General features: G+C 39.4%; 1 protein-coding gene across 1 annotated transcript; it reads right to left on the bottom strand.

Annotated features, from left to right (window-relative positions):
* Window positions 1-2812: 2812 nt before the first annotated feature.
* Window positions 2813-14686, bottom strand: LOC146450073 (uncharacterized). The gene is made up of 3 exons (XM_085100766.1): window positions 13520-14686; window positions 6745-6997; window positions 2813-4545 (listed from the first exon to the last, which is right to left on the bottom strand). Exons 1-3 carry the CDS (start codon window positions 13667-13669, stop codon window positions 2981-2983), a joined length of 1968 nt encoding a protein of 655 aa, XP_084956892.1. The 5' UTR covers window positions 13670-14686; the 3' UTR covers window positions 2813-2980.
* Window positions 14687-14932: the final 246 nt, after the last annotated feature.

The following is a 14932-nucleotide window of genomic DNA, read 5'->3' as shown; positions in this document are numbered from 1 at the left end:
TGCCTTAGTAAAATTAAATGCAAGGCTAATCGGACAGCTAAAATAATTTAGCTGTCCGATCAGCCTTGCATTTAATTTTACGTTTTATTCAACATTGCTAATCCTGATCTACACAAAGATCCGGCTACACTTTGCTGCTGTTTGTACAAGTGGTCCCTGCACTATCCAAGAGTTACTTTTGCCTTAGTGTCAGCCCTGAAATCAGTTTAGTTTGTTTAATAGCTTCGCACAATGGTTTGCCACATGTGACCCAAGCTCTCAGAGCGTTTTGTTGACCTTTTTTAATGCACAAGCGTTATCTGAGCGTCACAGTGTAAACCGCTTCGTTATAGCGCGCGAGATTATAATGTTTTGTATAGGAACCGTTCCCATTTGAGGGCGAAATAGTTTTGTATATTCCGTTTGCTGTACTATATCCAAGACGAAAAAGAGAGACTTATTCAAGTCTATAGGACGCAGAACAAAGTTTTTGATGCGGGATTAGGGGCTACGAGGAGAATGGGGCTGAGAATGGGGCTGAGAATGGGGCTGAGAATGGTGCTCATCATCATCATCATCATCATCATCATCATCACCTTACCCCAACACTCGGCGGATCTTGTGTCTTATATGGGGCCTCGATCGATGGTAACAGTCGATAGTCGACTGACGGTCGATATCTTGGTCGAGCCTCGGTCGATAATTGGGGATGACTCGGTCGATGTTGTACCGCTATAGCGGTCGTCGTATCGACCAAGGTGGCTGTCGGCCGATATAGATAGCAATACACCGACACTTAACCGACACATCACCGATACTTCATCGATATTTCACCGCTTACCGGCCGATAGTATCTACCGATATATCGGTCAATATTTTATCAATATGTTTTTCGACACTTCGTCCGGCCTTATCTCGATCGACATTCGTGTACATAGCGCACCGCTATATCGGTCGTCATATCAGTTGATGGCCAATATAATAACGACCGATAGTCGGTCGATAGTCTGTCGTTATCTCATTTTATTCTTGCACTATTGCATCATTTTACCATATTAGGTCAAGAGAACGCACAAAAATATGCCAGCGTATTACACTGTAGTGTCCCGGTTTAACTGGTTTAGAACAAAGCAAAATCCTCGTTCCTTTTTCGTGTCGACCGAGTATCGGCCGATGCATCGACCGATACTTTACCGATACTTGACCGACGGTTCACCGTGACTCGACCGACATACCGACCGCGTTACCATCGATCGAGGCCCCCTATAAGACACAAGATCCCACTCGGCTACATCCCAATGACTGCTGTTATACACAGTTGTGGTCTCATTCACTCAGAAGTCTTTCACGCCAAGCCGACCACCAACCTCGTTCCCAGGGCCTTTTCTCTAGCTAGGGGGTGAAGCTAGGGAAAAAGCCCTGGGAACGAAGTTGGCCGACCACATGATAGCATGCACTGAGGGTGATCACAGCCAGGATTTGTTATATTCTCAGTAGTTCCTTCACGTCTCCAAACTAGAGACGGGACCATCATTTCTACGCTGTCATCCGAGCCTTGTAAAGGTCTAACCATTTGCAGATGTCAAGCAAAGGCAGCACCTTCACCCCAGTTATTTTAAGACCCTGAGTACTGGACCGAGTCATCAAGGTTGGAATCCGGCACCACCCGCTTGGCATCCCGGCGCTCTACTAACTGAGCTAAAAGGGCGGCGGTATTTTTCTCTTGCCGCTCTGCCACCAAATCTTTGTTTGGTGCGAACAATGCCTTCAGCCAAGCGAGCTAAGTTGCTGTTGAAAGGGACTCCCCGGCGCGCAGCCATATTTGACAAAAGTAGTGGAAAAGAAGAAGAAAATGAAATGGGAGGAAAGAAAACACACGGTATTTGCTTTTATATATAATAGCAAGACAATGTATAAAATACCATGAAACAGACAGCAAGAAATATCCGTAATAAGTGAAGCAGCCATGTTTTCACATGGGATCACTGTTAGCTTGTTCTGTTATGTGATGGGAACGTATCAACAAGATACTTGAACGTAGTACGTGAAAATATAGTTCGACGACGAGGACTCGATCCTTGGTCTGCTACATTCAAGGCAAACGTGAAACCAGCTACACTCCACAGACAAACCTGGAGAAGAGGCGAGTGAAACAGCGGGAACAAATCTTTTTACACTCCTAGGATCACGAAGTCGCCAGTCACTTCACAGGGAGGGGGGGGGGGGGGTGGTCTTTACACGGAGTGCTAACCACTGATGTATCCGTCGAAAGAAAATTTAGAGAGAATTCCTTCCCGTTCTTTCACGTCACCAATCTCATTTGGCCTTTCTAGATTTGTGAAGTGCGAGTAAGAGATTGAGGACGGGTACTTTGCTTCAGATAAAAACTTATCACAGCAATTTTGTTTTCTAGAGTGTCCTTGCCTTCTGAAAGCGACATGAATTACGGAGAGATCTTGCGACGTGACTGGCTCGAAAGCTGAAAGTCGTACTCACACTCAATCTTGTACTCAAATCTCAACATACCTATTTTTATAAACATTGAGTACTTCTCAGTAGACTGTACATTTTCGATGTTTATTGATATTTTAGACCTCCTTCTCTCTGGCACCGACACGTTGAGGAGGTGATCGTCTGCTTACAAGACCAAGCGATAGAGGAATCATTTTCTTTAGTGCAACTTGGCGTCCAACAATGTTGTGTTGCAAGTTGGGATTGTTTTTGTATGCATTACCAGCTCCGCGCACAACGAATTTTCACATTGGACAAGGATAGACGCCGTTTGCGCTTTTTGCAACACGAAAATTTATTGCGCACGTAGGTGGGTGATATGCACAACCGCAGTTACAACTTGCGACGCAGCATTTGTTTAGCGACAGCGACACCATTTTTAAGCTGATTTTACAGATAAACGTCTGGAGACATTATCATAATTATAACTTGAGCTGCTTCTGAGGATAAATGATGATTTGAAACTGACTAACATCACGTTAAAAGAGGCCTACATATTGTCCGTGATGGGTAAATGTTCGGAGTGCTTTGATTTGATATGATTCAGCAGTCCTCTATAGCGCACAAAATTTCTGCCACAATATCGGCATTTATGTACAGTATCTTCATTTTCATGTAGTTTTACATGTTTTTTCATATTACTCGGATCACTGAATGACTTGTCGCAAACCTTGCAGCGGAGTGGCTTGAATCCGGTATGCGTGCGCATGTGAATTTTTAGCACGTATTTTCGGCAGTATACCTTGCCACAATACTCACAAGTGAAACCTTGGTTGCGCGGGGTACTTTGGGGAGAATTTGTGGTTTGATGCGCAAAGTATGGAAGCAAACGCGGATAGGCGGAGTAGTGGTACATTGGGTCCACAAGGAACGCAGGTTCGTGATAGCGAATGATGTTCTCCTTTGGTGCGTACAGTGATGGCGTGGAATAGCAATGACATTGCACGTGTTGTCGGCGTGACATGCAATCTCTTTGTGTTCTTTGGTAAACATAATATGATCCCAATCTTGTGAGATCGGTTTGAGTTTCCAAAGGTCCTAGTTGTTTCGAAGGAGAAGTACTAATGCTGTATTCTTTGTTCTCTTCTGTAGCATTGTTATCGGCCGCATCCTTGTCTTCTTTAGGGGTTAATCTCTTGGGTTGTTTCGAGATACTTCGATCGCTGTCATGATCTTGGCACGTGCATTCTCGAGCTGCACGTGACTCGTTGTTCACGTGCTGCGTTTCATAGTTGTTTAAGGTAAGGTAGCCACGTGTGATAAGACTTTCTTTTGTTTCCGTTGAACTTGGTACATTCGAGTTGAGAGAGTCATTTAACAGCAGATTTTCTACCTGAAAGTGATATCTTGGCGAACCTCCTGCGTCACCACGCCTGAAACTTTCGTGAGTTGGCGATATGCGGCCTAACATGTAATCTTCTCGAAAACAGTTAGTAAAATCATCGTTCTCCTCTTTGATACGCAGCTCTTCTTGATCGCCTTGAAGGGAGTACTCAATGTCTTCCTTCATAGCTAGTGTGCGCCGATACATGACTGCACCTTTTTTCTCCATGTTTTCGCGATAAAGATGCTTTCGAAGGTAATGCTCGTTCCCCTGGAATTTCTTTCTAAATTCCTGTTTATGGTACTCAGCAAGTGACTGAGGCTCGTTGGCAAACTTGCGAAAACGAGGCTGTGGAAAGCTTGAAATGAGCCTGGCTAGCTTGGGATTTGACAAGACACGCCTATGATCATGTGTAGCCGAAGATTGTTCGTTTATCTTCGGGATGGAGTCGTCGGGTGAAGACTGTCGATGGTGCTGCCAAGTGGCTTCCTTCCATTCGACCCCCTTATCTTCGTGCTCATCTGCCGCTGCTTCCAAGTGGCCGGATGAACGTTTTGCCGTGACTCTCTCACCAGAATCAGAAGCTGATGAGCCTTCAGTTGTTGCACAGGCCAAGGTATCGTGTGGACTGCCTCTTAGACCCAACTCTCCGCAGCCAAATGCAGTGTGAAAGGAAAGCGCGCGTGGAGATTGAAAGCTTTCCTGACAATGTTGGCAGATCCATTGGTGATCTAGAAAGACAACAAATAATTAGGTAAATGAATAAATAAATAATTATTTAATTGTTAAAATTTTCCGTTTAGCGCGGTAACAGTGGTAAATTATACAACCACAGCAGTTTTCACCAATCCCATATCACCTACCACGTAAAAGCGACAGTATTCCCGTTACTCCCTCCATTGGGGTAGACTGCAAATGAGGAGGGGTAGCTAGGGTGTAGAAACTCCAGAAATGGGGGACAGTTAGACAGGCATAAACACAGGAATTCAGAAAGACATGAACCAGACAGCAAGGAATCACTTCGAGTTATCACGTCTGCCTTGAATGCGGGAGAGCGGGATTCGAGTCCTCGCCAGTGAACTATATTTTCACATAGTACGCTATATCTTGTTTGACAAGTCAGAAAGACACCAGACAGAACTGGCCCAACATATTAGCGATTTACACGAGAATTGATGAGGAGAGCAAAACTGACAGTACTGGACATTCGCCATTGTTTGTGGTATAAGATGTAGCCAGCAACCATGAACAATAATCCTACGCAGGAGTAAGTTCGATCATATTGATTTAGCCGAAAAGCCTGATACTCAGGCTACGCGAACTTGGGCTGCCTGTGTGTTTACATGAAGGGACACTTCATGTCGACTGACGTGATTGTGACGCCATATTGAATTGGATATCGAAGCCTGCGCATGGGCTACCCGTTCCAGACTCCCAGGAGAGTGATTTCATGCTGGAGCGAACAGCCGTACAGCGTTTACATGACATCGGAATGAATTTTCGCACTGGAATGAAAATCTCGCTACCGGGGTGAGCTCACACCGGTATGACTCGTTCCATTGTGAGATTTTGTGTTGATATCATGTAAACGAATACAGAGCCACAAGAGGGAACTGGGGTGAACTCGTACCGGAATGAAAGTCGCGCCGGTATCATGTCAACACCCCCTAACTACAGTGGACTCTCGATTTTTCGAAACTCTCGATTCTTAGAACCAACTGAACTGAGTTGTTTTTCTTGGATTTGCTTTGGTCAGATTTTTTTCTCGAGTTTTGGAACTCCCGGGTTTTTTTAACCAAATTCAGTTTTCCTAGCCGTGAGGTTCGAAAAATCGGTATTCCACTTTATATTATGGACTGATTCTGTTCACAATGCATTCACTTTTAAGATCCGGTTTATGTGGCTTAAACACTATTATTTTTTCCATTTTTCCTAGAGACAACAAGTAATGTGAATAAATTTTACATATGACTATTTTAGACCCATGAAGGAGGCGTGTATCCTCGCTGCCGCTGCTCAAATATTACACAGACTTTGTCAACTTGTCGAACCTAAGACCTTCCGATTACTAGTTCGGATGCTCTACCACTGAGCTACAGGAGACTCGTGGGAGCTAAGGCCATTAAACTATGTTTATGGAACAAACATCTTGCATACTGCTAGGATTTGAATGTTAATGTGTGGCATATACGCAATGGAATAAATGTGATGTGAAGCCTGGTGAATAAATTAAAATTATGTACTATTCAGTGAATGACACAGGCGGCATACTCGGAAAAATGTTCCTGTCTTATTTGCATTTATGTGCACATGGCAAATCAGTGAAGCTGAAAATGAAGAAAAGGACAAACAAATTCCTCCTCAACTACGAGAGTTTCGTAAAACACTTTTCAAGCGTAAACTGCATGAATTGCTCTTAAAGGTTCTGGAGACTGAGGAGGTGTATGTTGATATAAACGCTGTTACTCGTATCAATCTTATGTCACTACTTAGTTAGCTTGCATTTAACATTCTAAATAATAATTAGTCATTTAGGTGTTTTATTTATTCATTCATTTTCTTATTTAATTCTTTTGCTCTCCGTTTAATGAATCATTTCTATTTTGTGCTGTTAATTTTCTGTTCCTTTTGAGCGGGTAAAGAACTATCAATGCTACCCATCTCGAATAGCTCTTGCTAATTGTGGGTATCTAATATTGTAAAAAGTCTTCTCTTATAATAAATTGTTGTTGTTGTTGTTGTTAAAATGATTTCGGTTTTTTTCTGTTCAGTTCAGGCTTGTTTAGCGTACTTGTCCCATCATGAGGTTCAGAGAATTGGCCAACAGGGTTGATATCTTTGTTACCACTGATATTTACAAGCCAATAACATTTTATGTGCTGATTTTCTCGGCCCAAAGCCAATTCAGCAAAAATTGAGTTGAATCTAACCTTTAAATTCCTCTTCTGTGTCTCTAGGCTGAAGTATTCCGTGTTCTTGCTCTAGAGGAGGAGCCAGCCACACGCGTAACTCTTCACCAGCCGAGATATCCCGTGTGCTTCTATAGTAGATCTTATCCTCTGACGTACGAATCGCTTCCAAGTTCTGTTCTTCTTCAGAACGCGCTGGGATTACGTCTTGCATCCACGAAAAATCGCCATGTGATACATCGTACTCGGTGAATGAATTTTTCTCGTCTGAAGCCTGCATAAGCAACACAACTAAAGTTTACAACAATGACGAAACAAAAATATTTTACGCAGGTTTGGCAGTAGAGGGAACCTCATTCTTCAACTTGAAAGTGCAATGTTTTCTCTTGTAGTATGTAGTGTCCGATTCAAACATAATTTTACTTCATAAACATTTTCGAGATTCGAGGCAGTCATGGTTATCTAAAAGCTAACTTCATATCCAACAAAATGATGAGAAATTTTAACAAATGTTGCGATACATCGAGCGCACAACATCGAAAGTTGTTATTTCAAACAAACTCAAAGTAAAAACAGTATGATTGTTTTCAAGTTCGGCTGTCTTCGCCAATTTCACCCGCGTTATCGCTTTATCGCCAAACTTGAAGACTACTGAACATTTCTGACAAAAGCATCCTAAACCCTACCCTTTCGGGTGAAGTTGTAATTCATGAGCTTCGGCGCCAACAACTCCTGAATGGTGACCTTTTTCAGTTGGAATTGCCTGAATTTTTCGGCAGGCCAGTTAGAATTGCAATTCAAGAGCGAATTGAAAAGCTATTCAAACAAAATGAGACGAAGCTCTGTCTTACCATCATAGAAAGATTGAAAGCAAAGGACAGTTTTCTCTCAGTGTCAGCGGATCAGTTGAAAACCAGTTTAGAATATGCTGCACTGTTTTACAGGCCACTTTTTTCAATCGGTATAGACAATTGTTTCGTACTCATTTCGTTGACATCAATGTAAAGGTCAAACTGTCTCGAGATCAAAATATCAATACTCATTAGTGGTTTGCAAACATTTTTGTTCTGTGTTAGTGCTGAGAATTTCAGTGTATTCTTCCTAGCTGTCCGATTGACATGGCATTGATAATAGTAGAGGGAACTCTTGTACTTATCTTCGCTTCAGTTCATCAGGTACTAAGCAAAAGACTATTGGTACTTGAACACATCCATTGAGACAAACCGATTGGCCAACACAAAAGCGCTTAAAAAGTCAGGAAATGAATGCCTGAATTTAAAATGCTCTCTGTTTATGATAGACCGAACGAGAACAAGTTCTCAGTCGCATAAAAGTTTTTTTTCTTTGAATCTGGCAAGAAGGAAGGATGTGTTGTTTCAACACTACACAAAGCGCAGTGGAAATTCAAGCAATCCCATTTATTTTCGCAGCGTCATTTAGTAATGTGTAGCACATTTCGCACGCATGATTTTTTTGCTTTTTAATCACTGTTTCTCGGGGATGTTAGGCCAACTTTTAAATTTCGAGCTTCTCCTATTGTATGACACAGTGTTATAATGCACGGAAACTACAGACATACTCCTAAACTATTCAGATAAACTATTCGGTGTCTTTCAAATTTCAGCAATTTTTTGTTTTTGCTCACTGAAAATGGATTTTAGAAGAAAGTGCCCATATTTTCTGCCTCAACTTCGTTGACAAACTAGCATTTTACATAATCACTTGGCGAGAAACTTGAGTGCTGCAACAATGTGTCCTCGACACTTCTGAGATCATTAAACCACCTTGCTACTCCTTTTTTATTCCGGCCATATTCCTCATTGCCATGCCTCATCAATACACCCACTGTTTATTTATCATTATTTGTTTTATTGATTTGTCCTTTTGCAGCCAAACAAACTGCTTTAATTTTGGTTCGGCTTTGTTTCCCGAATGCAGATCAAAATCATGAAAATATAACTTTGGTTCGTTTTTCGTGGATTTAATGTCAAAGAACACTGTTTAGCTTTTCCTATTAAATGAAGGTTTCCACTCAATGCAAATTACTAGTCAAGGTTTAAAATAAAAAGAAGAAATCGCCCAGGAACAAAAGTGGCAGTTAGCTGACTTGTTCTAAGCTCAGTAAATCCCACCAAGGCTGTGTTTGATTCTCCAAAAGAACCAGGTTACTCAGACCTTGCAGGTTTTAGTTTTCTTATTGTTGTGCTATAATGTCAATATCTTACTTGATGCATGACGGCCTCACTAATCTGGATATAAAATCTCCTTATCTCCTAGTCTACAAGCCATCGTATTTCGCAGTCTACAATACATCGTTTCTCCCGGTCAACAATTGAATCCATCGGTTTTAACAATAACAGTGGTTTGTTTTACTTCAAATAATCATCAAGAGTTGATTTCTCTCATAACACACTTTTTGAACACCATAAAGTATTGTATTTCATTGCTGATTTTCTTTCTGACAATTGTCCCCAACTGAATTCAATATTTCGGATATACTGTTTACTTTCCTCATATATTTTATCAATAATTTTCTTCTGTCTATTTTGCTTCCTTTACAGTCACAACATCCGAAAAAAAGAAAGTCTGGTTATATTCTGATTTGATTACCTTATTCGAGTTATATCTTCCTTTTTTGCATCTATTTTATTTACATGATTTTTTGAAGACCTAAATTTGGAATATTTCGCTATTTTTCTCGTTGTGAAAATTTCGAGAGGTTCCCCCTGTAACCAATATGTTTTCCATAAAGTGGGCCTCTTTTCACGCGTTGAACAATAGCATATTTTAAAGTTATTTTTTTATCACTCCCCCAGCAATTTAATAGTTGTTTTATTCAAGAGGCTGTCTATAATTTTCGGACGTTTACATTGTATTGGGGGCTTCGTAGTATTTCGGCTGAATGACAAATGACAATATATAAATCAACTTAAGTGTTCCGTCAACTGTAGACCACTTAAAATCTGCATTGTTGACGTGTGAAATGCTTTTATATATCATTAGCGAAGTTCGTCAACTGATGTACTATCACTGTTTACCAAATGTTTGATTCTCAAACAAGGCCCTGAAAGCTGTCGATGAAAAAAATAGATCCGAATCTTAACAACATGTCCTTTACAGTGTATCTGTTGGGAAATGGAAGGAGGGAAGAAAAGCATCCGAGTTTATGACAAGATTGAAAGCGAAGGTGTCTTGTTTTCTTATGTTGTATATATTTTATGCATCGTTAATACACTTCCACTATAGTTTCCCTTATATTGTATTGTTTAGTTCACCGTTTTCTCTTCCATAGTGCTCCAAACAAGGTTCTAGCACTCTGTGAAATAAGGCCACTAAAATAGGACAGATGTTTAGTAGGAAAGTGACTCAACTTCAATTCTCTGCCAATTTGATGAGATTTTCGTTCAGCAAGCATGGCCCGGTAACTTTTTCACCCTGAAACTAAATGAAATTTCTTTTTAATTCAAATCATCTTTCCGCCTATTAGCGTAGTATGAGAACTGCCCACATGTTTTGAAGTTGTATGAGTGTGTTAGCTATTAAAACTTGACACAGAACTCATTAGCACATAGCAAATACACCTCATTTTAACACAAAACTTTGGTTTCAAACGTAATGTGTTAATATAGTTAGTTACGCTACAGTAAAACCAGAAGTCCAAAAAATATTCTCTAGCCTTTCTTAAGCAATTTGGGTCCATTATATATGACCCACGATAAAATTGTCGTGGTGAATACGAACGAAAACCTTCAACCTGTGAAAACCAAAGCGGCTTACTTTTATCACGACATTGGACTGCTTGAATAAATAACGCTAGTGAAGTGTGACTATTGAATGGAAGGCACACTTAGTCGAGTACTGTTTGCTTTTCGCGCTGTTTGTGAAAGAAATCTTTCTGGAACAGAAAATGCGCGCAGCCGATTAAAATTTGGTTAAAGCCAGATGGCCTTGTTATACATGACTGTGGTGTACGATCAAATCTTATAAATGGTTCGAGATTTTTCTTATTTCTCAAAATTTAAATTCTGACTTGTATTTACGAGTTTTTTTGTGGTTATCGTGGCATAATTTTCTCCTAAAAACCGTGTGTTACTTTTTAGTATTCTGGTTGTAAAAATTATGTTCAAAAAGAATTCGCCATTCTTGCAAGGGTACGTGGTCGCTCTGATGACAAACTCACAGATTCGGTAGCCGCTCCAGAACATAACGACATTAAACTACTCTATTCCACTAAAATCTAAAATCCAATACACAAGTGTTTTTCAACCATTCATGCCTCTGTTTAAATATTCTATTCTTTCAGTTCATCTTTCAACAAGGACTTTGACCGATGATTTCTCCCACTGGATAACGCAGGAAAAGCTCCACTTTAAATTTTGCTGGCAGGATGATTGACGGCTTATTCACCACCAACGTTCAACTCAGTCACAATTCCTAATACTTTTCTTTACTGGCGATTAACGTTTTAAAACTCAGAGTCAAAACTTGAGGTAGGGTCTGACTTTTGAAACTTTGCCTGAAATATGATGTGGCATTAAAGTGAAATCTTCGGTACTGTACTTTCCTGTGGTGCTGTTAATTATGCTGTACACATTGGTTCTAACTTTTGAGTCTGTGGATTAAATCCTAAAAGAGTGTCCATTCAAGTGAAAGCTACTGAACATTACTTTTCTCTGGTGTTGTTTATTATGCTGTACAAGGTGGTTTCATGGATAAATTTCACTACCATGTACTTTCATGGACCTTTATCGGCTGTCATCTACTTTCTGATAGTTAAAAAAAAAATCAAAGTTTTGCTGGTGTTGGAAGTGAAAAATCAAATAAATTGAGTAAATTTGATTTGGTTTCCTGTCCTTAATTTTTGTTGCCCTTTTTGAAAACAACCATGATGGCGGCCCTGGTTTACTGCTCACGAAATAACAAATCTCATGATTCCTGTATATGCAGTTAATTTTTAGTGGTATTTGCTAACTCTAGCATTTGATTTCGGCTAATGTTTGGCCTTGTTTAGGTTGGTTTTTTCTCTTTCCATCTACCTGTGGGCTCTATCATACTTCTTCACTGTTCTTTGAGCCATTATTCTAAAAGTCCTCATTAAAAGTGCACTGTGAACTGCCCCAGCCACTAGTACTGACAATAGTTTGATGACTGAAAACTGGAATATGTTGTGGAAACAAAATAAACTGTTTCATTGAAAAATTTGTGTGAAACACTGACGAGAAAAATAAAATATTCAAAACCGACAGAACAACTATATACGCCCTGTTTTTTGTATCAGAGTCAAACCAATCCGGATGAAGGCCGAGAGATCGATATAGGGCAGCTAAGGTGCAACACTGGCATCAAGCATGCCTGCTCATTCTCATTCCCAATACAGCAGTAAATTATTTGAATTCTAGTTTACAGCACAAACTACGGGTTCTATGAGGGTTTTTATCAAGCTATGAAGATTCTCAGTATTTCTAAACCACTGTTCCCTTCTGTCGGGAAAGTAAAATTACGAAACCACGACGTGATATAACCGAAGCGGGGAAAAAGCAGACAGGAGCAAGACTGACAAAAGGAAAAACAAAAACTTACAATAGCAAAGGAACCTTGTGAATCAAGAACGTTTGATTTTATTAGCAGAGTTTATGAGATAATTTAGCCACGAGTGCTGACGGTTTAAGCCCCTAGTAAAAGCCGGCGAAACCTAGTTTTCTCTCCTAGGCTAAACTATCATGATGGCTGCGGGCTTTAGTGTGAGAGTGTGTGTGCGTACATATAGATTGAGGTTTCTAAACCAGCCGTACTTTACTATTGAGCACTGCTTTTTTTTAGGTTAATTTGTTTCTGCTCTTTTTAAATTTTGCATTTGCTTGAATTTTTTCTCGAATAGTTTCAGGACGGATGACTGATTGGCATTTTTTTTACGTCGACTGATCCACTGAATAAACCTTTCAGTTGAGCTATAAGAAAATGCTTCTCTGAAAACCTGCATGTGTATGATTGCCTTTAAATGCCACAACTAAATCATCTTTACAAATTGTGTTTCCAATAAGTCAAGATAATGTTTCAGTCTCTGACAACGATTACTCTTCATTTTAATTCCGTTTGAATTTATTCCCTGGTTGAGATTTGAATTTTTAAGATATTCTGTCTCATATTTGCCTTTCATACCAGTTAATCAATCCTGGATTTTAAAAATTCCCTTGACGTAGTAAAAACATTAACGCTTCGAGTAAAACAGAATCAACCGATTCCCACTTTCAAACAATGTATTTAACTTTGTTGTTTTGAAAGTCTAAAAATGTCCGGAAACTACAAGCGATATGTTAAAGCCTTGTATTGTATTTTTCCGATTCTTGGCTTTGGTTTTCTAATTCGATCATGTTTTGGTGTAATATCAATGGAATATAAAATCCTCTCTGTTAAAAACTAACTTCGACCTTTGAAGTCTGAAACTAACTCAAACTGAGCCCGTACCGTAATTGTATTTAAACTGATGTGTTCAATTCAGCCGTGCCGGATGGTCGTTGAAATTACACCGCACCTAGTCCAACAATTTGGGATAAAATCCTCAATATTAATCCAAATCATGGGGATATTTCGGTCTATTCTCGGTTTGTGGCAAATATCCATCAAGTTTATTGAGAAAGAAGATCATACCCATCGTGCATGAAATCTCCGCCGCAAGTAACTACAGGATTGTTTTGGAGCGCCTAGTTGTTTACTGGATCAGGGTTTCGTATTTTTCCCGCTGGTAAAACTATGGTTAACATGTGGCTTAATTTGTTAACGATTCACAATACCTTACCTTGAACTGAGTTGAAGATGTACCCAGACCTTGAACTCTTTTAATAAACTTGGTGAAATCTCCTTGTAAAGGACCGAAAAAATTATTTTCGGCGATAAAACCTTCTGCCCACACTCGACACTCGTGCTTCGCTGAAATAATTTTTGACATCGCGCGTTTTTGAAAAAAGGCGAAGGCCGCTTTCTTCAAACTCTTTAGATTTTTTTCAGAGCAATTGGGTTGAAGTTAAAAAAAACCACGGGATAGGAAAAAACAGAAAGATCTCATTTCCCGAGCAGAGAAAGGTCGTACTTGAGTTCACAGAAGATAGAAAAGAAATGACACTTTGTTGATAGTTGGTTGTGTTTTAGTTTTGCGTCTGACTGTGGGAACGAATGCCTGTTTAGCATCTGTTGATTTAATAGGTTTTAGTCTTTTAATACATTGTTTAGATAAAATACCTTTGTTCTTCATTTCTTTAAAAGTATCTATCATTGCCACTAGAGGTTTTTAAATACATGTCGAAAATAGACATCTGTGGAGCGCCAATGAATCAAACTAAACTCCAATCACTAATTAAACCAAATTGGAACCAGCTTTCCGCTGTATGGGGTAGTCAGTTATTGAAGAACTCTTTTGTTTCTCGCGTATTCAAAGGCTTTTTTCAGCTATTTCCTGGTTTTAGGGTATCTTAAAACATTTAAAATCCATATGCTTAAATTCCCATGAATAAAAAATGTTTCTCAGATTTCTACTTTCCCATGAACCTTAAATATATTGATAATCATTATAAATAAGCAAACGAATTTTACCGAATTTTGTGGCTGTTTTCATTGTTCTTAAATCTCGGGTTTTTTTTTCTTTTATCAAATTGAGATGAAGTGTCGGATCAATCGATAGCTGTAAACATACAGGTTTCGATTTCGCTTCAAACTGAAATCCATGCCCTATTTACCAGTCAAAAAAGTTAAGCGTTTGTCGAGTTTAATCGTTATTTGTCGGAAAACATTCGTGAGAAATCGTCAATCCGTTCGCCTGAGGCAAAGCGATCACAATCCTGATTGTGGCTTGCGATATTGCATTGCTCTGCATATATTCTCATGATTTGGAGATACTTATTAACAAAATTAATAATAGAAATTAAAAAGAAAAAAGAAAAAAGAAAGAACTTGAAGAAAAGGACAGCTGACCGAGAAAAATGAGAAAGCAGGGATTTAATTAGTAATTAAAAAAAATTTAGGAGCACTCCCTGAGGCAGGCGGTATTCAATTCAATTTTTACCGGAGCCAAAATTCCGAAGACCTATTTTCTCTATTTCCAGATAAAATTATTTTTAATGGGTCTTTAAGAATGAAGATTTTATAAAAAATAAAAGATGGGACCGATCAGAGAAGATAATTATTCTTGCGTTCTTAAGATAATGGAGCACTGAAT

Source organism: Pavona decussata, unplaced genomic scaffold (genome assembly GCF_977016875.1).
Source record: "Pavona decussata unplaced genomic scaffold, jaPavDecu1.1 SCAFFOLD_510, whole genome shotgun sequence".
NCBI lineage: Eukaryota > Metazoa > Cnidaria > Anthozoa > Scleractinia > Agariciidae > Pavona > Pavona decussata.
The sequence above is the reverse complement of the archived record's forward strand: the minus strand, read 5'-3'. Positions and strand labels throughout refer to the sequence as shown.